This window comes from Caretta caretta, chromosome 20, assembly GCF_965140235.1.
Source record: "Caretta caretta isolate rCarCar2 chromosome 20, rCarCar1.hap1, whole genome shotgun sequence".
NCBI classification, from domain to species: Eukaryota; Metazoa; Chordata; order Testudines; family Cheloniidae; genus Caretta; species Caretta caretta.
In genome coordinates, this window is record NC_134225.1 from 21,106,330 (window position 1) to 21,128,862 (window position 22,533).

The 22,533-nt window shown below is 63.2% G+C and overlaps 2 protein-coding genes across 2 annotated transcripts; both read left to right on the top strand.

Annotated features, from left to right (window-relative positions):
* Nucleotides 1-1,095: 1,095 nt before the first annotated feature.
* KLF1 (KLF transcription factor 1) lies at nucleotides 1,096-5,262 on the top strand. The gene is made up of 3 exons (XM_048832152.2): nucleotides 1,096-1,363; nucleotides 2,534-3,373; nucleotides 4,264-5,262. The coding sequence occupies exons 1-3, from the start codon at nucleotides 1,277-1,279 to the stop codon at nucleotides 4,327-4,329; spliced, it is 993 nt and encodes a 330-aa protein (XP_048688109.2). The 5' UTR covers nucleotides 1,096-1,276; the 3' UTR covers nucleotides 4,330-5,262.
* Nucleotides 5,263-5,877: 615 nt separating this feature from the next.
* On the top strand, nucleotides 5,878-21,243 carry DNASE2 (deoxyribonuclease 2, lysosomal). Its single transcript, XM_075121698.1, is given in 15 exon segments — nucleotides 5,878-7,841; nucleotides 9,645-9,756; nucleotides 10,162-10,212; nucleotides 10,468-10,545; nucleotides 11,047-11,103; nucleotides 11,755-11,814; nucleotides 13,144-13,225; nucleotides 13,661-13,719; nucleotides 17,740-17,776; nucleotides 17,779-17,878; nucleotides 18,205-18,379; nucleotides 18,887-18,971; nucleotides 19,338-19,499; nucleotides 20,101-20,298; nucleotides 20,627-21,243. Coding segments are annotated over 15 exon segments (1,611 nt in total). The 5' UTR covers nucleotides 5,878-7,824; the 3' UTR covers nucleotides 20,965-21,243.
* The last annotated feature ends 1,290 nt before the right edge of the window (nucleotides 21,244-22,533 follow it).

The window sequence follows — 22,533 nt, forward strand, 5'->3', positions numbered from 1 at the left end:
CTCCCTAGCACGGGGTGGGCAGTGGGGTCTAGTGGTTAGAGCAGGGGGCTTGGGAGGCGGGACTCCTGGGTTCTCTCCCTAGCTCAGGGTGGGCAGTGGGGTCTAGTGGTTAGAGCAGGGGGCTTGGGAGCTGGGACTCCTGGGTTCTCTCCCTAGCTCGGGGTGGGCAGTGGGGTCTAGTGCTTAGAGCAGGGGGCTTGGTAGGCAGGACTCCTGGGTCTCTCCCTAGCTCTGCCCCCATTCACTGTGTGACCTGCTCTGGGCCTCGTTTCACCCACTAGAACCTGTTTGTGGGCAAGACAATGATTTGTATTTAGGTGGCACCTTCCGTCCCCCAGATCTCCTGTGATTCCTACAGCCTCCTTCCCACCTGGAGGCCCCGGCCTTGTGCTGCGGTGAGGGAGGTGCCTCGCCTCCGACCAGTCAACCTTGAACTTTCTATGCTGCTCTGGTCGCTGGGCCCGTATCAGTACCCCCCATTTCACAGGGAGTGAAACTGAGGCACAAAGGTGGGAGGGGGGGACTGAGACTTGGCCGAAGGCACCCAGCAGGTGAGTGGCCGGGGGAGGAATATTATGTAGAACCTCTGACTCCCAGCCCCCCCTGCCCTAACGACTAGACTCCACTCCCTCCCATAGCTGGGGGGAGTCCCGACTCTCTGACAGGGTCTATCTGCCCCCCCAGCGGGAGGGGGCTGCCAAGTGGCATCAATCATCCCCCCCATGGGCAACAGCGGCAGCTACTGATGGGCCCACGGGAGGCACCTGGGGGCTGAGTCTAGCAGGTGCCAAGCCCTAGGCCTCTGCCCCCCCCATAAATCAGCCCCTGAGTGGGGCAGAAACTGCAGCTGCTTTGAGATCCCTGGGTGGGGCAGGGCGGGATCGTTTCCCAGCCCTAAGCCACCTGGGACCCCCCCCCATGCACTTAGAGTGAAATTATCCAAGTCCCTAGCTAGCCCCCCCTCCATACCTGATGGGCCACACCCCTCATTCTGATTGGCCTAGAGGCTCCCCTTATCACCTTAGTAAGCCAATGAGAGGGGAGCGGGAAAGAGGGAAATGTAGCGTTTGAAGGGAGGGGGGAAGCTCTGCTCAGAAAGTGGCTCGAGGGAGCCAACAGCTGGGGGGGGGGTGAAGGAGAGGCGAGCACGTGAGGGGGGCCAGGTGCGTGGAGGGGAAGGAGTTGGAAGGGTTGGTCCCCCCCCTCCCGGCCCTTGGGCTCTGATCTTCCACCCTCCCTCACCCTGACCTGGCTCCGGATTGGGGCCCGGCTGGCCATGGCATTCGCCGATGCCGTCCTGCCCTCCATCAGCAGCCTGGCCGGCTTCTGCCACTTCCAGGAGAAGCAGTCGGAGATTCTCAAGGTAAGGGGGGGCTGGGGGGTGCCCTGGCTGCCTGCCTGCCGCAGCGTGTGTGGTGTCCCTCCTCTGTGGCGCGAAGGCGCAGCCCTGCGGCTCCCCAGAGGTGGCTGCATTTCCAGGCTCCGTGTTCTTGGGGGCAGGGAGGTTTGGGAGCTCGGTTGGCAGGGAATGGGTTGGCGGGGGGAGGACTGTACCCTGCCCCCCAACCCCGCCGCAGCTCTGCTGAATTGCATGGGCCCAGCAATGGAGGCAGAGTCCTGCTCTGAGCCCATGAGGGCCCTGGGGTAAGACAGACGGCAGGCAGGAGGCACCTGGTTGCTAGAGGAGGGGGTGGGGAGCCCCTTCCCTAGGGGGAGGCTTCACTGGGTGGGTGGGGTCCTGCTAAGCCATGGGGCTGTGGGGGCAGGATGCCTGGGTTCCATTCCTAGCTCGGGGGGAGGAATCCCAGAGCTCGCCTTAAAGGAGCTTCCAGCTGATGGTGCCCCTCAATCCCTGCAGTGCCCCCCCACTATCCAACCCTGGGGGTCCCTGCAGCTCTGCCAGTGCCCCTCAATCCTGACCTGCAGCCCCCTGCTAGCCCAGCCCTATCTAGTCAGCTGAGCCTCTGATCTGGGGTTTTTGCTGAGCCTGGAGGGGGGCTGGGCTGAGAGCAGACAAACTCACTTCACTTGCGAGATGAATGTGCACCCGGAGGGGGCCCCCACCTCTCCTTTAACATATCCTGCCTGCGAGCCCCATCCTGGGGCGCTCTCCCCTCCGGGCTCTGCCAGGCGGCCGGGATGGCCCCGTCCCTCTCCTTGGCCAGCAGCTGGTGCGGGGTCCTGATAACAGGTTCTCTTATCTCTGGGTCCCAGCACGGCAGTGTTGGAGCCAGTCCCATGGGCCGTGCTCCCAGCCCCACAGGGTGATGGGGGCTGGGCTGGGGGGAGGTTTGTGGCCAGTTGGGGCTGGCTGCTCTCTGGAATTTCGCTCAGTAAAACAAAATTTAGCTGGAAAAGGGGGGTGCTTAATGTATATGTGGGCTGAGGTTAGAACCCAGGAGTCCTGGCTAACCACTAGCCCCCACTCCCCTCCCAGAGCTAGGGATGGAACCAGGGAGTCCTGGCTCTAACCACTAGTCCGTTCTCCTAATGTCTCCTCTGGCCTGATGCTGCCTGTTGGTTTCCTCTCTAGTGGTGGAAGGTGGAAGATGACCCGGACCCCCCAGTGCCCAGCCCCATGGACCTGCCCAAGCCCCACGGCTCCCTGCAGCTCAAGCAAGAGGATGAGGAATCCTGCTGGGACCTAGACTTCCTGCTCAGCAATTTCCCCAGCACGGAGGCCGGTGGCCCCGGCCCAGGCAGGGGGTTCGAGGCAGGGCTTGGGCTGTGCCAGCCAGAGGGCTATGAGGGGCAGAGCCCAGGCGGGTACACATCGGGGGATGGGCTCCCGGGCCCCACCAGCCTGGTGGCTGAGCTCCTGTCGGGGGACGAGCCCCTGGGCTGCAGCTCGGTGCCTCCCGGCTATGCCCGCGGGCAAGAAAAGGGGGGAGCGGGCACCTTTGTGGCCCATCTGCCGGCATACCCCTCCAGGCCGGACTGTGAGGCCCAGCCCCCTGGCGAATACAGGGATCCCCGGCCCGTGGCCCTGCGGCATGGCTACCAGCTGACGTACGGGGGCTATGCCCCGCTGGCCCCCACCCTGCTGGCCCGGGGCGCCCCCTACTGCCAGCTGCCCCCCTACGGTCTGGGGGGCAGCTGCCAGGCCTTCTGTCACAGCCAGTACCAAGCCCGGTTCCAGCTGTACCGGGGCAGCCCAGCTCTGCTGCCCTCCCCAGCCCCTGCGGGCTACCTCGGCCTCCTGGCGCCGCCCCACCCGCTGGCCGGGGAGCTCCCAGCCAAGCCCAAGAGGAGCCGCAAAGCCTGTGCCCACAAGCGCCCCACCAGCCACACCTGCAGCCACCCCAGCTGTGGCAAGACCTACACCAAGAGCTCCCACCTCAAGGCCCATCTCCGCACCCACACAGGTGAGGGGGTGAGTGCTGGGGGGGCCCTCTGACTGCACAGCCTGCACTGGCGGGGGTGGGGGAGGGCTCTGATCTTGTTGTTAGGGCATTAGGGGGTGGCTTGGTGGGAGGCTGTGGGGGCAATGCTGTGGGGAGTAGAGGTTTGGGGTGGTGCTGTGGGGAGGATTTGGGAGGGGGTCAGGAGGGGGGCACTGCACTGTGGGGGAGTGTCGGGGGCACTGTGCTGCAGGGAGCAGGGGAAGCTCTGGGGGGGGACACTGCATTGTGGGGGGCACCAGGCTGTGGGATGGGAGGGCCTCGTGATGCAGGAGGTGTTGGCTGTCTGAGACGTGAAAGGTCCCGTCCATTTTGGGTTGTGGAAAATGCCGGAGCGCTGATGCCCTGGGCTCTGGTCCTTGCATCCCGACCAGGCCCTGAGCCTGGGGCTTTCGGTCGGCCTCCCTGCACTTCCCCCGCAGTAGGTACAAGTGCTGTCACTTCCTGTCCTAAATGTTTGATGGGGGTTACTGTGTGGCTGCTAAACAGCCCGTGCGTTCCACCCCAGAGGTGGCTGCATCTCCGTGCTGGATCCCTGTATAGCCAGCCGTCGGGCTCCACCCCAGAGGTGGCTGCATCTCCGTGCTGGATCCCTGTATAGCCAGCCGTCGGGCTCCACCCCAGAGGTGGCTGCATCTCCGTGCTGGATCCCTGTATAGCCAGCCGTCGGGCTCCACCCCAGAGGTGGCTGCATCTCCGTGCTGGATCCCTGTATAGCCAGCCGTCGGGCTCCACCCCAGAGGTGGCTGCATCTCCGTGCTGGATCCCTGTATAACCAGCTGTCGGGCTCCACCCCAGAGGTGGCTGCGGGGGCTAGGGCGGGCCGGCTGGGCTGGGGTGACATTCCCTCTGTCCCTGGCAGGCGAGAAGCCGTACCACTGCACCTGGGAGGGCTGCGGCTGGAAGTTCGCCCGCTCGGACGAGCTGACGCGCCACTACCGGAAGCACACAGGGCAGCGCCCATTCCAGTGCCGGCTGTGCCAACGAGCCTTCTCCCGCTCCGACCACCTGGCCCTGCACATGAAGAGACACGCGTAGGGGCCGCGGCCGTGCCGTGCCCCGCTCTGCCGGCGCCACGGACTGGTAGCGAGCCGTTTCAGCAGGTTCTGTTCTTGTCTTTCCCCCTCAGCAGCGACAAGCAGCAAGTGCCTCCTTGTTAAATGTCAGAAGGGGGAAGAGCTACTCTGGCGTTATAAACTGCAGGAGACGGGGTCCAGCATCTTTCCCCTCCAGGGGGTGCCGGCTTCGCTTTGCTGCTGGCGTGGGGAACGGGCTGGTTCAGGGGCTGGGGACTGGGACATGAGGCCTTTCCCCTCTAGAGGGTGCTGGCTCTGACTTCAATGATTAAAGAACCAGATGTAGTTTCCAGCTCCATGAAATGAGTTTGAGAGCTCCTGCCACCCTCTGGGTAGGGGTGGGGATTGGGCCAGGCCCATGGGAGAAGGGTGAGGAGAAGCAGGGGGTGGGGGCGGGAGACTTCTCTGAATGAACTGACTCCATTCAGAACAGCTGCTGGTCCTGGCCTCATCTCACAGTGGTGGCAACCAGACCTCACTGCTCAGCATACACAAATTGTGGGGGTCTTTGAAGGATTAAATTTACCCTGTGAGTAACTCTTTGCAGCTTTGGGGACCCAGTTCTTCTCTCTCCATCCATCAGTTCTGGTCGCAGGCATCCGAATTACAGATTCTCTTTGTTTTCAGTGTGTTTCTCCCCCCGTGCAGTGTCTCTCATGCCCCATACTGTTATCAGTGAATGGGGATTCCTCTTGCTGTGTCTTCTATGCAGAATCTACACCCCACTGTGTTTGAACCTCTCTAAGCCAGGAGAGGATTGAAATGAAGTTATTCCTTCTCCCCTGGCTCTTTGAAAGTGTGTCCTGGTGGATTGAAAAGTAAGAGCTGCAAGGGACGACTCTGCGGAAGTATCACAGAAACGCTTACCCAGCTTGTGACCTCTGTCAGGCTGGGTGCTGCACAGTGAGGGCCAGCTCCTGCTCTACATTGCCTCAGTTTCCCCTTCACCTTGTGTCTCTGAATGTGAAAGGGACTTGCCCTAGCTCAGAGAGCGGGTCTGTGGCCGAGTCGGGAGGAGAACCTAGGAGTCCTGACTCCTGGTAGGGGGCCCTGGCCATTCAGCCAGGTTGCCTCCCCGAGCCTAGTGAATAAGAGTGGATTTTGTTTAATGACTGCAGGAGGGTCAGTGCCCAGCCCAAGGGGTCCCGGCCTGGGATTAGGGCCCCTGGCTGCTACTGTAATGCACCTAATAAATCATGTACAGTGCCCAGCACAAGGGGGTCCTGAGCACTACCGTAATGTACCTAATAAATTGTGTACAGTGCCCGGCACAATGCAGTCCTGATTTATGACTGGGGCTCCTGGGTGCTATGGTAGGTCCCTTTCCACAAGTGGCTTCTACCCTGAATTCCCAACCTACCATTTTAACTGAAACATCATAACCTCCCTGCGACCTGTTCTCCTGCCAGCGGTCAGAGAGGCTCTCTGGCTATATATAAGCCCCACCAGCGGAGAGGTAGGTTTCAGAGCCCCAGGGGAAGGCAGTGCCTACTGCCACGCTTGTCTCAGGTCAGGAAAAGACCCCACGTTTTCCCTGCTGTATTAATGAAAAATAACCCTACGGGCTACACCTGTCCCAGCCGTGAGTCTTTCCAGGCCTCGGCCCTGGCGGGTGAAGCCAGCCCTTCACTTGGTGCGTTTTGCCTTCACGTACTTTAAAAAAAAGAATTAAAAATAAATCTCGGAGCCTATTGAAAGGGATTGGGGTTCAGAGGGTGAGCAGGCTGTCATGCAGAGCCTTTGAACAGAGGGGGTTTAGTTCCCTCTGCCAGGAGATCTCGAAGTGGGACCTCAGGCTATCAAAAGACAGTGCTAGGGCTGGAGGATCCTCCATCAGGATCTTTCTCTTCTCCCCGCCTTGTAATGCGAGCTCAGGGGCAGGGAGCAGTAGCAAATTCAAATCCAATCCAAGGAATGATACCCACGTGGTTAGCCAATGGAACTCGCTGCTACTGGATGGTGCTGAGACCAGGGCCTCAGGAAGAGGGCTGGGAGGGTGATCTGGACACTGAAACTAGACAAGGCAGCATGAATGCTGATGACAATTCAGGAAGGGGTATTAACCTCGTATGTCGATGTGCCAGGGCTGAAGGTGATCTTCAGCAGAGCGCACAGTGTGACCTACGGCTGCAGGGGGTCTTACATCTTCCCCTGTGGCAGCAGATGCTGAGCTAGATGGGCCTCGGGTCTGACCCCACCTAGCAGGCCCAGTTCCTCCTCTAATTGCAAATGAGTGTTTTCCAAACAGCGTGGCTGGGTTCTCTGGGGGGCCCAGCAGGGGGGCCCGCAAGGGCCCCGATCCAGGGATCGAATCAATTACCTTTTTACCAGCAGAAACAGGCATCTGGGGGAGGACTGAGTAGGGTCGCTGCTCCCCCTGGTGGTGTGAAGGTGCAGCTGCAGCGTCACCCTTCAGCCTGCCTGGTTTAGGGGGTCATCTTGCAGGAAAGCACCCCAAATCCAGCCCTACCCCCAGCCGCTTCCGTGCCAAGCTGAGTTGGCCTGCGGATCTGGGAGCGTGTGGCCGACACATCTGTGAAACACGAAGGGACGCGCGCCCTTTCCAGCAGTGGAGGGGTCAGAGAAGAGCCATAGGATTTGATTAAAGGGGTAGGAGATAAACCTACAAACCTCAGGCTGCCCCCCGGGCTCCTGGGGGGGAGGTCAGTGCCTGGAGCCCGGACAGCTGCTGGGCTCCCAACGGGGAGCTGGGAGCGGGGTTGGGAGCTGGGAGCCGGGACCCCAGGGGCAGCAGGGCTCCCAGCAGGTAGTGGGGAGCTGGGGCAGCAGTTCAGCTAGAAGCAGGAGCCCAGGGGGGCAGCCGGGCTCCAGCTGGAGCTTCCCACCCACCCCTGGGGTTCACCGCAGGGAACCTACCACCAGCCTTTCTCCTCAATTTCAGGGCTGTAACCCAGGAGCTGTGAAATTGACAAGAAGGGCAGCCAGCGGCCCCTGTAAGTAATGCAGGGTCCGCAGGGACACCGTCACCCTAACTGCACTGACATTAGCCCTACGCCTCTCCCGGAGGGGGAGTAATGATCTCGGGGCAGCCGGGCACCGGCATCGGCGGGAGCACGGCCGTAGTGTGGACGCTGACGTAGTAAGCTGCCCTACCTCAATCTAGCATTGGACTGGCCTTGTCTACACTTGCAAGTTAAAGCTCATTAAATCAGCCCCGGGCACGCAAATAGCTCCCTGGATTTTGGGTAACGCAGAGAAGGGGAAGTGTTGGCTCAGTCCCAGGCTGAACGTACTGCCATGGGGAACAACTTGGTAATCGTGGGGTCTTCAGGCGAGCAGAGGAAGGACGACCATGAACCAACGGCTGGAAGCTGAAGCTAGGCAAAATGAGGCTGGAAATAAGGTGTGAATGTTCAGGGTGTGAGAATTACCCACTGGGGCAGGTCACTGAGGGGCGTGGTGGATTCTCCGTCACTTTGACAGCTTGTCTAGCTGGCCGATTTTTCCAGGAGAACCGCACGAGTTCAGACAGGGATTAATTGGGGGACGGCTGATGGCCTGAGTCATGCAAGGGAATCGGCACATGGGGCCTTGCAGCAATGGGAGCGGGCGGGGCGTCGAGTGCCCTGGGGAACGCCAGCTCTTCACGAGAGCTCAGCTCGGCCTCAGCTGCACCGAGGCTGCCCCTGCTCAGGGAAGAGTCTGAAGTCTCTCAAAGAGATTGAGAACCCTGGTGTCAGGCGCTGCTGAGACCCCGACTGAGATCAGGGTCCCCTTGTGCCAGGTGCTGCCCAGACCCTTCACCTGAGATCAGGGCCCGCACTGGGCCAGGCGCTGCACAGACCCTGACTGTGGTGCAGTCCCTACCCCGAAGAGCTCACACGCTGAATAGACACAGGGTGTGGAGGGGAAACTGAGGCACAGCGCGGGGACGCAAGATGCCCAAGGTCAGAGGTAGAGTTTGGGAACAGAGCCCGGGCGTCCAGACTCCCAGTTGAATGCTGAAGCCTTTGGGCCAGGCTGCCATGCTCAGACTAGGCAGGGGGGGAGAGCGCCCTCTGCTGTGTCCTCTGGGGACAGTCACCCCAAGGCCAAGGGGTTGCCCTGCCCCTCCTCCCTCCGGTGGGGGCTGGTGAACTGGCTGCCACCCCAGTCTGGGGAAGGGGATGCCCAGTAGCCATGGTTACAGGGACCTCCCACACACACATTCCCAGCTCTCTCCCAGGCCTGGGGGGGGTTATGGAGATACAGCCCCCCCCCAACCCTTGTGTTGTATCCCATGTGTTCCAGCTGGTTGCTAAGCAACATGTGGTATGGCGATGCCCGGTTACGGTTGCCAATGTGGGGTGGTTACCGGCCCAGTCGGGGAGGAGGGGCTGTGTCACATAAGATCCCCCCCCCATAAGAGAAGGATGGATGCTGTGTGAGTGCAGCCTGCTATGGGTCTGACTTCCAGTACTGCTGCCCCCTGTAGGGGGATTCCCCATCCGCTCAGGTGTCCTGTCCTGGCTGCTGCGTAGTGGGGGGGTGACCGGGGGAGGGGGAGCGCTCAGCCCTGGCTTTTCTGGCTGTGTCAGGCATTGCTCCCCCCCCCACCGCTGTGCCATAGACCAGCCAGGGCCTGTCCCTCCCCTTCACTCCCAGCCACTCCGCAGGCCCTCCTCTTTGGGGAGAGAGGGCTCCCCTCCGAGATCCACCCCCCCCGTCCATTCCCCTCAGCCCCCCCCCCCGGGAGCCCTCCCCAGGCCTTATTCTGTATGGGGACCTCTGTAACGACGGGTGCGGGGGGGCAGCATGTGGGGCTGAGCGGACCTAGGTGCCGGAGCGGCGGTGGGTGGGCGCGTGGGGCACCCCCTCGGGGGGGGGGAGACTGGCTGGCGCCAGGGGGGCCCTGACGCCCGCTGCGCTGCAGGAGCGTGGCGGAGGAGAACGCCCGGCTGCAGGAGCTCATTGCGGAGGAGCTGGCCCAGGCCGAGCGCTGGCAGGGGCACTATGAGGGGCTGCTGGGGCGCCAGGCCCGGCTCCGTGCCCTGCTGCAGGCCCAGAGGTGAGACCCCCCCCCACCAGGTGTAGGGGGGGCCAGGCAGGGAACCTTGGCGGAGGAGGTGCGTGGGGGTGGAGCCTGTGCTGTGGTCCCTGGGGGGCAGGGAGGGCCATGCCCTGGGCATGCCCCTCCCCCCCGCCTGATGCCCCCTTGTCCCCGCAGCCTGGAGTCGCTGGAGCAGGCCACCCGGGTGCTGCGGGAGGAGCTGGAGGAGGCTCAGGGCGCCTTGCGGGAGTGGCAAGAGCAGAACCACCAGCGCCACATCCCCCAGTGGGTGAGAGCGCCACGGCAACCGGCGTCACGGCAACCGGCGCCACGGCACCATGGGGACCAGCGCCATAGCAACCACGGGCCGGATTGGATGCCCCGCCCCCCCGAGCCAGCCAGGCCCCTGCCCTGGGGCTGGATTGGCACTGGTGCCCCCTAGGGGGCCAGGTCGCATGTGTCATTCCCGCGAGCCATCTGGTCCTCCTGGACAGGCCAGCAGCAGGGGGATGTGGCTTCAGACTGGCGAGCGGGGTAGTGGCTGGGCAGGGTTGGTGGGGGGGTCTGCATGGAGGCAAAGGCTGGGCTTGGCAGGAGGCTTAGCACGGGGCTAGGAGCCAGGTCCCCCGCCCCCAAGGGTTCAGCCCGCCCGCGCCCTGCTTTGCAACAGCAATTTCCCCTCATTGCCCGGCAGGAAAAAGAAAACCAGAGACTGGCTGAGACCATCCAAGAGCTGGAGGGAAAGGTGGGTCTGGGGGGTGGCGGCGGTCAGGACTGGGGTTCTGTCCCCAGCTCTGTCACTGTCTGTGTGACCTTGGGCCTCAGTTTCCCCATATGGCCTTTGAGGTGCTCTGGGATCCACATCCGGATAGGGTCATTGTCCACAACTGGGGGCCTCCATTCCTTGCGAGCGGGCGCCCTGCAGGTCCCACCCAGTCCTTCCCACTGCCATTATCCCCACCACCACCCGTGTGCTCACTGCCTGCCGCTCCCCACACAGGTCTCCAAGCAGAGAGAGTGGGAGAAGACCCACAAGCAGGCCCTGCAGCAGCTGCGGGTGCAGGAGGACGAGCTGCAGGTGAACTGGGGGGTGGAGGGGGAAGGTCTGAGGCTGGGGTGTGTCACTGAGTATGCGGGACAGCTGGGCAGAGACCGACTCCCCCGTGGACTCCTGGGGCAGGGAGAGGCAGGGAGAGCCGCTCCTCATACACACCAGCCCCCCACCCCATGATGCTCCCCCTGCACCCCCAGAGTGAGGGCAGCTGGGGCACCAACAAAGAGACCCCCGCGCAGCTTGCCTCCTTCTCAGATCCCATCTAGGGAAACTGAGTCACAGAGGTGTGTTCCGTCCGGGTGGGACGATGGCTTCTGAACCATGGACGTCCACCCAGCCTGGGTCTACTGGGGAATCCAGACCCTACAGGAACTATTCCTGAGACACAAGGGAGTGTCTTGGGGGGTCTCTGACAACCCTTCTCCCCAGCCATGGGCAGCAGCTCCTGTTGTGGGCGAGGGGAGTGGGGAACCCAACTGTTGGACAGGGGCTAAGGGAAACCCTGTGTTTTTCCTCTCCCACCAGAGGCACCTGTGGGACATGGAGGCCAAACGTCGGGCCAAGGCTGACAGGATCCGGGAGGTAAGGCCAGGCCCCAGCTCCGGGTCTCAGCACAGGCCCCTCACTCCTGACCCACAGACCCCTGCTAGCCCAGCCCCTCTAGTCAGTTCATGCCTTCCCTGGAAGTCTCCTATTGCTTGGTTTGAGCAGGGGCATGACAGGCTCACAGGGTTTTCCAGATGGGATGGGACCAAAGAATTCCCTCACATCTTGGGCCAAGGGGCTGATCTCCTGGCCCTGCCCCCTCCTCCCTCCCCCAGCCCCAGTCAGCCCCCCTGCATCCTCCTCCCTCAACCTGTGCTCCCGTCACCTCCTCACAATCACACACCCCAGCCTGTGCTCCCTAGAACCCCCCCCAACCTTCCCCCTCTGCGCCCTGTTCCCCCCCCAGCCTGCGGTCCCCAGACCCATCCAGCTTTTCCCAGGGGCGCCCCTTTGTGGCGGTGGCTAGCTGGGGAGATCTGTGGGCTCAGGCCCAGCCCGGATGCCCCAGTGTTTTGTAGCTCTGAGGTGGCTGCCCCCACCCACAGCCTGGTCTGCACCCACCCCGCAGGGGTTGCCAGAGATCACCACAGCTCTCTGGTTGGTTTCACGGGCTGTAATTAACGAGCTGTGCCCTTCTGGGCCCAGAACCAAAGCCACATTCCTGTCTGGGGGCGGGGGTGGGTTTAGAAGCAGCGACACATGGAAGAGCTGAGTGGGACCATCCAGGGACTTTCTCGAAGAACCCAGGTACGTCCTGTCCTGTCCTGTCCCACCCCCGGGATTGAACCCAGCTGGGTTTCAGGGAGCTTCATTTGGGTCAGAGCAATCCGCCTTATCCTGCAGGGCCCAGATCCTTCCTAGGCTCCTAACTTCCCCTGATTTTGGTGGAGGATCCTGAGCCTGGGAAAGCAGCTGGTTCCATGCTTTCAAAACCCAAATTCCTTCCTCTGCCAGAGAGAGTGGTCCTCCAGTGAGTGTGGGCTGGGCTGGGGACACTGGGGCCCTGTTCCCTGATGGGAGACCTTGGGCACAAGGGGGCCTTGATCTCAGTCGGGGTCTGGGCAGCGCCCGGCACAAGGGGGCCCTGATCTCAGTTGGGGTCTGGGCAGCACCGGGCACAAAGGGGCCCTGATCTCAGTCGGGATCTGGGCAGCGCCCGATTTCAGTGGGACCATCTCACCATAGAACCGTTAGCCTCTGGGTTGCCAGTGCGAATCCAGCGGGTGGTGGCTGGAAGCTGTTCCCATCTATGGTGTGGGATGAGCTCGCTGGGGCTCAGCCTAACACCGGAGCATCCTGTCACACGTACACACTGGCCCACAGAGACCAAATTCCCCTCTGCCCGGGCTGGGGGTGGGGCTGTTGCAGCCAATCGGATTGTAACCAGGGTAGGGGCACGATCCTGTCCCTCCAAGGTCCTGCACAGGAATATCAGCTGCTGGGGTGATCTGGTGCTGGAGGCTCAGCAGGAGGCAGAGCTGTGAGTGATTGGCCACCCAAGGCTCCTTGTGACTGTACCAGCCTCTCCGGTGGGGGAGGGGGGCTGACAGGTAGCAATGGGCATCGCTTGCAGGGCCTGGGGCGGTTCTGGGGGCAGCCACTCGCGGGAGCTGTGAGATATTGTCAGCAAGTCGCAACCCCTCCTGCCTAGGATGGGGGTGGAGAGGGCTTGATTTGGGGGGGGAGACCCTGATGTCATGGTCACCCCACCCCCAGGCCTCAGACACTGGTCACAGACGGTGGGGTAGCACCCTGGGGTGCCTGGGGTGGGGCTACGCTTGAGGAGGCAATGCCTGTAGCAACCCCCGCCCCCTGCTTCAGCCTGTGGCCCCCCGACCTCCAACACAGGCAGGGCCGAACAACAGAGGGACTGCCTGGACTAAGGGGACCCCAGGACTCAGACATGGCCCCTAGCTGGCGCTGGGTGAGGGGGTCCGGGGGGGGCCCGGGGGATCCCAACGGGGGGGTGATGCCTGGGGCACATCCCCCCTGGGGGGGGGAAGCTGCATTGTCATACCCCATTCCTTCCAGATTATGGGGGTGTCTTGGGGGCACTAATGTTGTATTCTGCCTCAGCTTCCAAAGGAAAGCGCTATACAGACTCCCTGGGACCCCAGCCAGCAACCTCCTGTGGGAGGAGAGATTGCGTGACCAGACGGTATGGGGGAGACGGGGGGCAGGATTGGAGGGCTGTGGGCTCAGCTGTACTGGGTGTGGGGGGGTGTCAGAAGGCTGGGAGGAGGTGGGGGTCAGGCTGCGGGGGGCAGGGGGGCTAGTAGGAGACAGGGGCCAGTCTACAGGGAGATGGGGAAGGGGGAGGTGAGTGGAGACAGGGGGCTGTCTATGGGGAGGTATAGTTGGGCAGCAGGGGGGTGAGTGTTTCCAGTGGGGGGGTTGGATGCAGACAGCCAGTCTCTGAAGTTTGGGGGGCATATAGGGGGGCCATTTGGGCAAGGAACCCCACCGGGATGGGGGTGCTGAATGGGGGTCCCCTCCCAGAAGCACTTACTGCCATTGGGCCCCTCACCCTGACTCCCTGTGAAGTGTGTGTGTGGGGGGCTCCAACTCACTGGGTTTGCTGTTCCCCCCACAGGAGAAGCTGCTTTGTCAGGAGTCGGGGGCCTCAGGGCCAAGGGGGCGACTCCCCCTAAGGTGAGGAGCCCCAGCAACCATGGAGGGGCTGGGGGAGTTTGGGGGGGGATGAGGAGGACCAGGGCTCTGGAGCTGGGGGGCCAGGACCTGGGAGGGCCTCTGGGGGAAGGGGTCTTTGGGGAGCGGGGGGGGAGGGGTCTGTGGGGGGAGAGGACATGGGGACAGGGCAAGGGCGGTGTCTGGAAGGGTATGGGTCCAGGGGGGCAGGCCAGAGGAAGGTCTGTGTGTCTGGGGGGTGCATGGGGGTTCCCCCCAGGCCCCCATCTTATGCTGCCCCCCGTCTCCCCAGGCTGCGGCTGGCCGGGCAGCTGTTCTGGGCCCTGGCCAAGGCCCTGTTCTTGGCCCTGCTGGGCCCCCTGGTGCTGGGTCCCCTCTGTGCCCTGCTGTCACGCCAGCCCTGCCCCCCGCCCGCCGGACCCTGGCTCTACATGTGCCCCAAGGAGATGCGGCCCCCCTGAGCCATGCGGGGCTCAACGACAACTGCTAATAAACAAATAAACCACAGAAACTTGTCTCTGGGGTCATTTCCCCACCACCCAGCCCCCCAGATCAGACTCATGGGCCATCCATCCTGGGACCCCCCGAGCTCCCAGATCAGACCCATGGACCAGCCTGGTCTCCCCCTCCTCCCTTGCTACCACCTCTGATGGGCCCATCTAGCCTGGTATCTGGCCCCTCTCCCACCCCAGCCAGTTCAGTGGCTCAACACCCTGCCAGCCCAGGGGGGCGGGGGGAAGTGGGTCAGGACATGGGGGCTGGTTCCCTGAATCCCAGGGAGCTGGGGCTCTTCTCTTGCCAAAGCGGCAGCTGCTGTTCAGAATCCCTCCCCCCCAGGAGGCAGATAAGCTGGTGTCAGGCTCCACAGCCCAGCAGCGAGGAGTTCCACAGGGACCATGGGATGAATTAGCAGCGCCACCTAGTGGTGCTGAAGGGATCTGCCTTTTAGTGAGGGGCAGAGCTAGGGAATCACATTCCCTTGGAAGGAACAATTGGGCTCTTGGGGCTGGAGTAATTAATAATTGATAATTAATAACCCCTAATTCAGAAAACTGTCCCCCTGGTCTCCAAGCCCCTACCAGTGATGAACTAACTGGCCCTCACAGCCAGGCTGCATTCGCGAGGCCATTATCCACGTTGTGTGGATGGAGAAACTGAGGCACAGAGCACACACTGATTAGAGCCAGGACTAGAACCCAGGAGTCCTGACTCCCAGCAATGCCCCTCCCCAAACATGACCCCACTCCCACAGCTGAGAGTGGAACCCAGGAATTCTGGTTCCCAACCTCACCCCTAGCTCTAACCACTAGACCTCACTCCCCTCCCCTCCCAGAGCCAGGAATAGAACCCAGGAGTCCTGGCTCCCAGCCCCGCACTCCCTGTAATTAATAATCCCCACCGGGCCCACAGGACTCATTAAATCCTTAAAAAACAATTAAGTCGTTAACTGGCAGGAAACCCTCCCCTGGACCATCTCTGGTGGGACCCACATTCCCCCCCCCCGCCACCGTGCGTGCCCCACAGACCGGCCCTGGGGGTGTGGGAGCTGGCTAGGAGCTGGGAGGGCGTGGCGGAGGAGGGGCCCCAGGGGTCACGTGCTGCTCAGCTGGGGAAGGGGAAGTGGGGCTGGCGCAGTGGGGCAGGCAAAGAGGGCAGGTCCGGGCGCTCCCGGGACGTGGCGCTCCCCCGTGTCAGGTAACCCCCGGCCCCGGCCCCGGCCCCGGCCCCGACCGCCCCAGAACAAGCCCAACCGCAGCTGGGCTGGACCCCCTCCAGCTTCTAGCTCCGGCGAACGACCCCACGCCCACCCCAGAGGCGGCTGCATCTCCGCGCCGGGCCCGGGGAGCTTGTATAAACAGCCCCCGTGCCCCACCCCAGCGGCAGCTGCATCTCCGCCCCGGGCCGGGTCCCAGGGCTCAGGCCACTGCAAGGTATCTGCTGGGTAGCCCCCAGGGACCCCAGAATCCAGCCCCCCCCATCCAGCCCCACAGCGACAAAGGCTCTATGTGTTTATGTGGGGTCAGCGCAAGGGGAAGGAGCCAGCTTGGCAGCCCCCAGAAACCGACTTTGTACAGCAGCAAGGAGAGACACCCCCCCCCCGCAAAAACCCCGCCTGCTGTGGAAGGACCCCACTGTGGGGGACAAAGCCCTGGAGCTGTGACCAGTTCAGCTCCACATCATTTTGGGGAAGAAGACCTTGGGGGCGGGGGGATGATCCAAGAATCGAATTGGGAGCCAGGACTCCTGGGTTCTGTCCCCAGCTCTGGGAGGGGTGTAGGGGCTAGTGGTTTGAGCAGAGGGGGGTGTCTGGGAGTCAGGACTCCTGGGTTCTGTCCCCAGCTCTGGGAGGGGAGTGGGGGCTAGTGGTTCGAGCAGGGGTGTCTGGGAGTCAGGACTCCTGGGTTCTGTCCCCAGCTCTGGGAGGGGTGTAGGGGCTAGTGGTTTGAGCAGGGGTGTCTGAGAGTCAGGACTCCTGGGTTCTGTCCCCAGCTCTGGGGTGGGGCACGGGTCCCCAAATAAACAGCCCCCCCTGCCCAGCGCTGAGATGCAACTGCCTCTGGGGCGGGGTGCAGAATGGGATCACCCGCACTGGCTGAATGCCGGGCCCTGCCTGTGGCCTGCGTTGCTCTGTCCGGTCCCCTCCCCCCGAGCCATTGGCACAGAAAGAGGAATTGGTCCGAGGAACTCGGGGTTGGGACTGGAGTGTGTGTGCTGGAACAGGGCCGCCCCCCCGTGCCTTCAGTTTGTGATACCGGCCCCTGGCGCGTCATCCCCGGAAGGACGTCGGCCCCACCAAGGGGCCCGGGGACAAGCCACACAAATGATTCAGGGCTGGAGGGGTGGGGGAGGGGGGGCAACGAGCCCCGGCCTGAGCTCCCCTCTGATTCTGGACACCTCCAGTTTGGAAGCCCCCTTCCCGGAGCCCAAGTCATGGACTAGCCGGGCACCCCTGGCTCACCCAGACATCAGTGGATGTGAGGAGCAGCTGGTGCATAGAACCCAGGAGTCCTGGCTCCCAGCCCTGCCCCTGGCTCTCACACACCAGATCCCACTCCCCTCCCAGCCCCAGGAGTCCTGGGTCCCAGCTTCCCATCTAACCACTAGGCCCTCCCACCCCTCCAAGAGACCCCCAGAGTCCTGGTTCCCAGCCTCTGCCTTGCTTTGACCCACCAGCCCCTCATCCCTGGCTGGGGATGCCCTGGTGGGAATTGATTGTTTTTGTAGGGCAGGGGTGGGCAAACTACGACCCGGGGGCCACATCTGGCCCTTCAGAAGTTTTAATCTGGCCCTTGAGCTCCCGCCGGGGAGCACGGTCCGGTTTTTGCCCCGCTCTGAGCATGCTGTGGCTCCGCACGGCTCCCGGAAGCAGCGGCATGTCCCCTCGCTGGCCCCTATGTGTAGAGGCAGCCACGGGGCCCTATATGCTGCCCCGCCCCAAGCGCCGGCTCTGCAGCTTCCATTGGCCAGGAACTGCAGCCAATGGGAGCTGCAGAGGCATCACCTGTGGACGGGGCAGTGCGTAGAGCCGCCTGGCTGACCCTCCGCATAGGAGCCAGATGAGGGGAAACGCCGCTGCTTCTGGGAGCTGTTTGAGGTAAGCGCCACCCGGAGCCTGCACCCCTGACCCCCTCCTGCACCCCAACCCCCTGCCCTAGCCCTGATCCCCCTCCTGCCCTCTGAGCCTCTTGGTCCCAGCCCAGAGGACCCTCTTGCACCCCAACCTCTCATCCCCAGCCCCACCCCATCACCTGCACCTCCAGCTGGAGCTCTCACCCCCCTACACCCCAACCCCCTGCCCCAGTCCAGAGCCCCCTCCCACAACTTGAACTCCTCATTTCTGGCCCCACCTCAGAGCCCTCACCCTCTCACCCCCCCCAATTTCATGAGCCTTCATGGCCCCCCCATACAATTTCCATACCCAGATGTGGGCCTCAGGCCAAAAAATTTTCCCACCCCTGTTGCAGGGCCTACATGCGTGTGTGACTCGTGTGCGCCTCACGGTGGTACCTGTGTGCATTGCAGGGGCTGTTCCCCTCAGATCCTGCTTGGTGTCTTCCCCCCTCCCCAGGATGCTGCCCCTCTTCCTCCTGGCCGTGGCCCTGCCCCATGTGGCTGGAGGCGGCATCTCCTGCTATGATGATGCCGGGCAGCCCGTGGACTGGTAAGTTCCCCCCTTCCCCTATGTCAGCCCCCCCCAGCCCGTGTGACTTGTTCACCCCATAAAGGGACAGCGTGTGCCCCTGGGGCCCCGGAGTGGGGCTTAAATGAGGCGGGGGTGTCCCTGGTTCTCATAGCACATCTTTCCCCCCACACACACCCCGAGCCACAGGCTGGGTGAGCGGGTATCGCAGTGAGCCATGGCATCCGTGCCAGGATACCCTTGCTCCTGGCATCAGGGGGAGGCACTGGGGCTCCCTGTGTATGGCTCCCCCACCTCCTAGGCAGGGTCTGGCCCCAAAGGGTTAAAAGGGTCTGGTTTCCCCCCAGGTTCCTGGCCTATAAGCTGCCCTGGCCCCGGCACAGCCCCCCGGCCGAAGGCATGCGCTACATGTACCAGGATGCCCGCTCTGGCGGCTGGGTGCCCGGCCGCACCCTCATGAACAGCACCCAGAGCGCCGTGGGCAGGACCCTACTGCAGCTCTACCAGGGGGCAAACAGGAGGGTGAGTTGGCAGGAGGGGGACAACTGGAGCCGGGCTGCTGGGGGAGGGACAGTGAGGGGAGGGAGGAGCTGGGGATAAGCTGGAACAGACTAGGGGGCAGGGGAGGTGGAGCTGGGCAAAGGGGTGGGGAGGCTGTGTGCGGGGAGATGGGGCAGCCGGAGGGCAGAGCAGGGGCAGGGCAATGGGGGAGGCAGAAACTGGGGAGGGGGAAGTAGGTGAGAAGCTGGGGAAAGAAGGGGGCACTGAGGGTACGGGCAGGAGAGGGAGCAATGGCTGGGGGAGGGGCAGTGCTGGGGGAAGAGACAGTGGGGCAGGAGAGTGGGCAGTGGGGGGCAGTGGGCAGAGGGGCGGGGGAGGGGCAGTGGGGGGCACTGGGGCAGGGGAGTGGGCAGAGGGGTGGGGAAGGGGCAGTGGGGGGCACTGGGGCAGGGAAGTGGGGAGAGGGGTGGGGGGGCAGGGGGCAGCGGGGCAGGGTCTCCCAGCACTCAGCCCCCATTTCTGTTGCAGACGGAGGACACGGCCTATGTCCTGTACAACGACCAGCCCCCAAAGAACGTCCCCTCCTCCACCAGCCCCAGGGGGCACACCAAGGGTAACCCCCTCTGCCCCCCGCCACGACCAGCCTGAGCCCAGCCGCCCCCAGGGGGGCCCAGAGCAGCTCTGGGCAGCACCTCCCCATGCTGGGGAGGCAGGGAGTCTGCCCCAAAGGAGGGAGAGAGACAAGGGACTTCCCCAGACAGCGACCCTGGCTCCCAGAGGGGAGTGGGGGCTGGTGGTTAGAGCGGGGTGTGAGGGGGGTCTGGGAGCCAGGACTCCTGGGTTCTTTCCCCAGCTCCAGGAGGGGAGTGGGGTCTAGTGTTTAGAGCTGAGGAGGGGGGAGGCTGGGAGCCAGGACTTCTGGGTTCTCTCCCTGGCCATCTGGACCCTGACTCTCCTCCCTTGTGTCCCCGTCTCCCAGGCGTGGTCCTGCTGGACAGAGCCCAGGGCTTCTGGCTGCTGCACAGCACCCCCCACTACCCGCCCCCTGTGACGGAGACCTACGCCTGGCCCCACAGCGGCCTGCACAACGGCCAGTCCTTCCTGTGCGTCACCTTCCCCTATGCCCAGTTCAAGGAGATCGGTAGGTGCTCCATCTGCCGGACGCCTGGGTCCTCTCCCAGCCCGGGGTGGGGAGTGGGGTCTAGTGGTTAGAGCAGGGGCTGGGAGCCGGGACTCTTGGGTTCTATCCTGGATTTGAGCGGGAAGTAGGGGTCTAGTGGCTATAGCCGCAGGGGAGCGGGGAGCCAGGACTCCTGGGTTCTATCCCAGCTCTGTCAGGGGAGTGGGGTCTAGTAGTGGCTACAGCTGCGGGGGAGGGGGGAGCCAGGACTCCTGGGTTCTATCCCAGCTCTGTCAGGGGAGTGGGGTCTAGTAGTGGCTACAGCTGCAGGGGAGGGGAGAGCCAGGACTCCTGGGTTCTATCCCAGCTCTGGGGACTGACTCTGTGTCTAACCTAGTGAGGGTGCAGCCTAGTCGTGGCAGAGTGACCCCCGCCCCTGTGTGCCCCCCCACCCCCCATGGCTCAGCGGGGCTCAGTCTCCATGGCTTGTTGCTGGGGCAGAGTCTGTGATGGGGGCACCTGGGGCTGGGCTGAGCCCTGGCCAACCCGTTTCACCCGGGGAGGGGGGGCTGCAGGTCTTGTCCTGCTGCCCCCCAACCCCCCCTCCCCCAACTCGCTCTAGGCACCCAGCTGAGGTTCGACGACCCCGCGGTGTTCGATGCCCGGGTGCAGGGGGCCTTTGCCCAGGCCCTGCCCGACCTGCACCTGGCCTCCGAGATGCAGCATGTGCGGGAGCCCCCCTGGAACCGCAGCGTGGCCCTGACCTCGCTGGGGGGGCGTCGCTTCCTGAGCCTGGCCAAGTTCCGGCTCTTCCACGACGGTGAGAACAGGGGCGGGGGGAGCCGTGTTATGGGGGGGGGGAGTATCTGGGGACTGGCAGGTCCCAGACCCACACTCATGCATGGGGGGGGATAAACCCCAACTCCCCCCATGGCCTTATAACCGCCCCAAGTGGTGCTACCCCCCCAACACCTCGGCTGCCCCAGATCTCTACTCCAGCTGGCTCCCCCTGGGGTCTTCTACCCCCCAACCTTCCATCTTCCCTCTGATGTGTTCCCCCCAGGTCAGCCCCACAGTGCCTCTGATTCCCCGCCCCCATTTCCCCTCCCTCCAGCTTGCTAACCCCTCCCCTGCTCTTTGCCCCCTAGATCTCTACTCCGGCTGGGTGGCCCAGGCACTCTCCAGTGACCTCTACGTCCAGTTCTGGCCCAACTCGCGGGGTGTCCTGCCCTCCAACTGCTCGGGGCCCTACCGGGTCTATAACATCGAGGAGCTGGGCTTCCCGGCCCCGGGGCCCGACTTCCCAGCCACTGTCGACCACTCCAAGTGGTGCGTGAGCACCGAGAGCACACCCGGCTGGGCCTGCGTGGGCGACATGAACCGCAACCTGGAGGAGGAGCAGCGGGGAGGGGGGACCCTGTGCCAGCAGGATCCGGCCGTCTGGAAATCCTATTATGCCCTGGTGCAGAAGTATAGCAAGTGCTAGGAGGGGAGCGGAGTCTAGTGGGTAGAGCCGGGATGGGGAGTCAGGAGTCCTGGGTTCTCTGCCCTGGTGACTCTCTGGGGGACCTTGAGCACTTCATTTGCTGGTTCAGTGCCTCAGTTTCCCCATCAGTGATGTAGGGACAATTGCACTTACCTACCTCTCTGGGGCTGTGGGGCAGAGTGGATTCAATGGTGTCTGCAAAGCTGGGGGGGTCTCCATGCCCCTGTATAAATGCAGCCACTGCACTGGTTCTTTCAATAATAATCTCCTGATTTCTAAGTCAGTCTTGCAATTTTCTTGGCCCGACACCTGATGGTGGTGCTCTGGGGGCAGCCAGAACTGGGGCAGGGGGACATCCCTTCAATAACCTGGGGGTGCTAGAGGAGAGAGGTCAGTGCCAACCAGGGACAGAGGACATCTGGGTTCAACTCTCTGCGCTGCCTTCCTGCCTCAGTTTCCCCAAGGGAATAGCCCTTCCTTACAGCGGGGTGTGTGTGAGGATGGATGTCGTACAGGCCAGGAGCTGCCCAGACACTAGGATGACTTGGCTGTGATCAGTGAGTCCCCGGCCCAGCTAGGGGAGGAGTTTAGGGGGTCCCACTCTGCCCCAAGAGGCAATCAGGGCAGGGTCGGGGGGGAAGGAGGGTTCCCAGGGTCACCTGCAGGCTGCTGCTGTAGAAAGTTTCAGCACCAGTGAGGCTGGGGGGCCCAGTCATGGGTCCTGATACTAGCCAGGATCCGCTGGGGAGGGCAAATCTCTGCTTTGGTTAACAGTGAAGGTGGCGGGGGGGCTGTTGACATTGACCGGACCCCTGAGGTAGATTCCCATCCCCATACATCCCCCAGCTATCTGTCCATCCCCAGGCCCAACTCTGCAGTGCCTGGCGCTGGGTGCTTGCCTGTTGCTGGGCTGCGTGCCTCAGTTTCCCTCCCCTGGCTTCCCCATCCCAGTGCCCTGCCCTCAGTCAGTGTCTATTTAGTGTTAATGTTGTTCTCCCTGGGGAGGGGAGGTTGGAGCATCCCTCACGCCCCCCCCAGCCCCGGGTAAGCAGGGGGTCGGAGTGGAGCCTGGGGTGCGACAAGGGAGTGGGCCCAGGGCAGGTTATTCCATCAGTGCCCACGAGGGGGAGTGTTGTACCTTCCTCTGCAACCCCTCGTCCTCGCCACTGCGGGAGGTGGGATGCCAGGGTAGATGGGCCCATGGGTCTGATCTGGGGTGGATCTCTTCCGACCAGCCGGCTGGTTTGTCCCCAGTAGCCCCACCGGGAGTGGCCCGGGCTTGCAGGGCAGCCGAACGCTCCAGTCACTATGGCCGGCGTTCGGGGTGGCTCTGGGCGTGTCTGTCAGTGGGGTGAGGGCGTGTATGGGGATTGTGGGGTGTGTTGCCTACAAGCTGTGTGTATCTGTGGCGGAGTGCATGGGACTCTGTGTTGGTGTTGCAGGGTGTGGGGGTTGCGGTGTGTGTGTTGGACTGCGGAGGCTGTTGCAGGCTGTGTGCAGTGTGTGTGTTTGGGGTGGGGTGAGGGGGGTCCCCAATGGAGTGTGTGTGTCTTGGGCTGTTTGGTGGGA

Bases quoted from the DNA above. Each gene is read 5' to 3' on its own strand.
- KLF1 (XM_048832152.2), top strand. From the start codon at position 1,277: ATGGCATTCGCCGATGCCGTCCTGCCCTCCATCAGCAGCCTGGCCGGC. The intron at 1,364-2,533 runs GTAAGGGGGGGC...TTTCCTCTCTAG, and splicing joins AGCAGTCGGAGATTCTCAAG to TGGTGGAAGGTGGAAGATGA. The intron at 3,374-4,263 runs GTGAGTGCTGGG...TGTCCCTGGCAG, and splicing joins GCACCCACACAGGTGAGGGG to GCGAGAAGCCGTACCACTGC.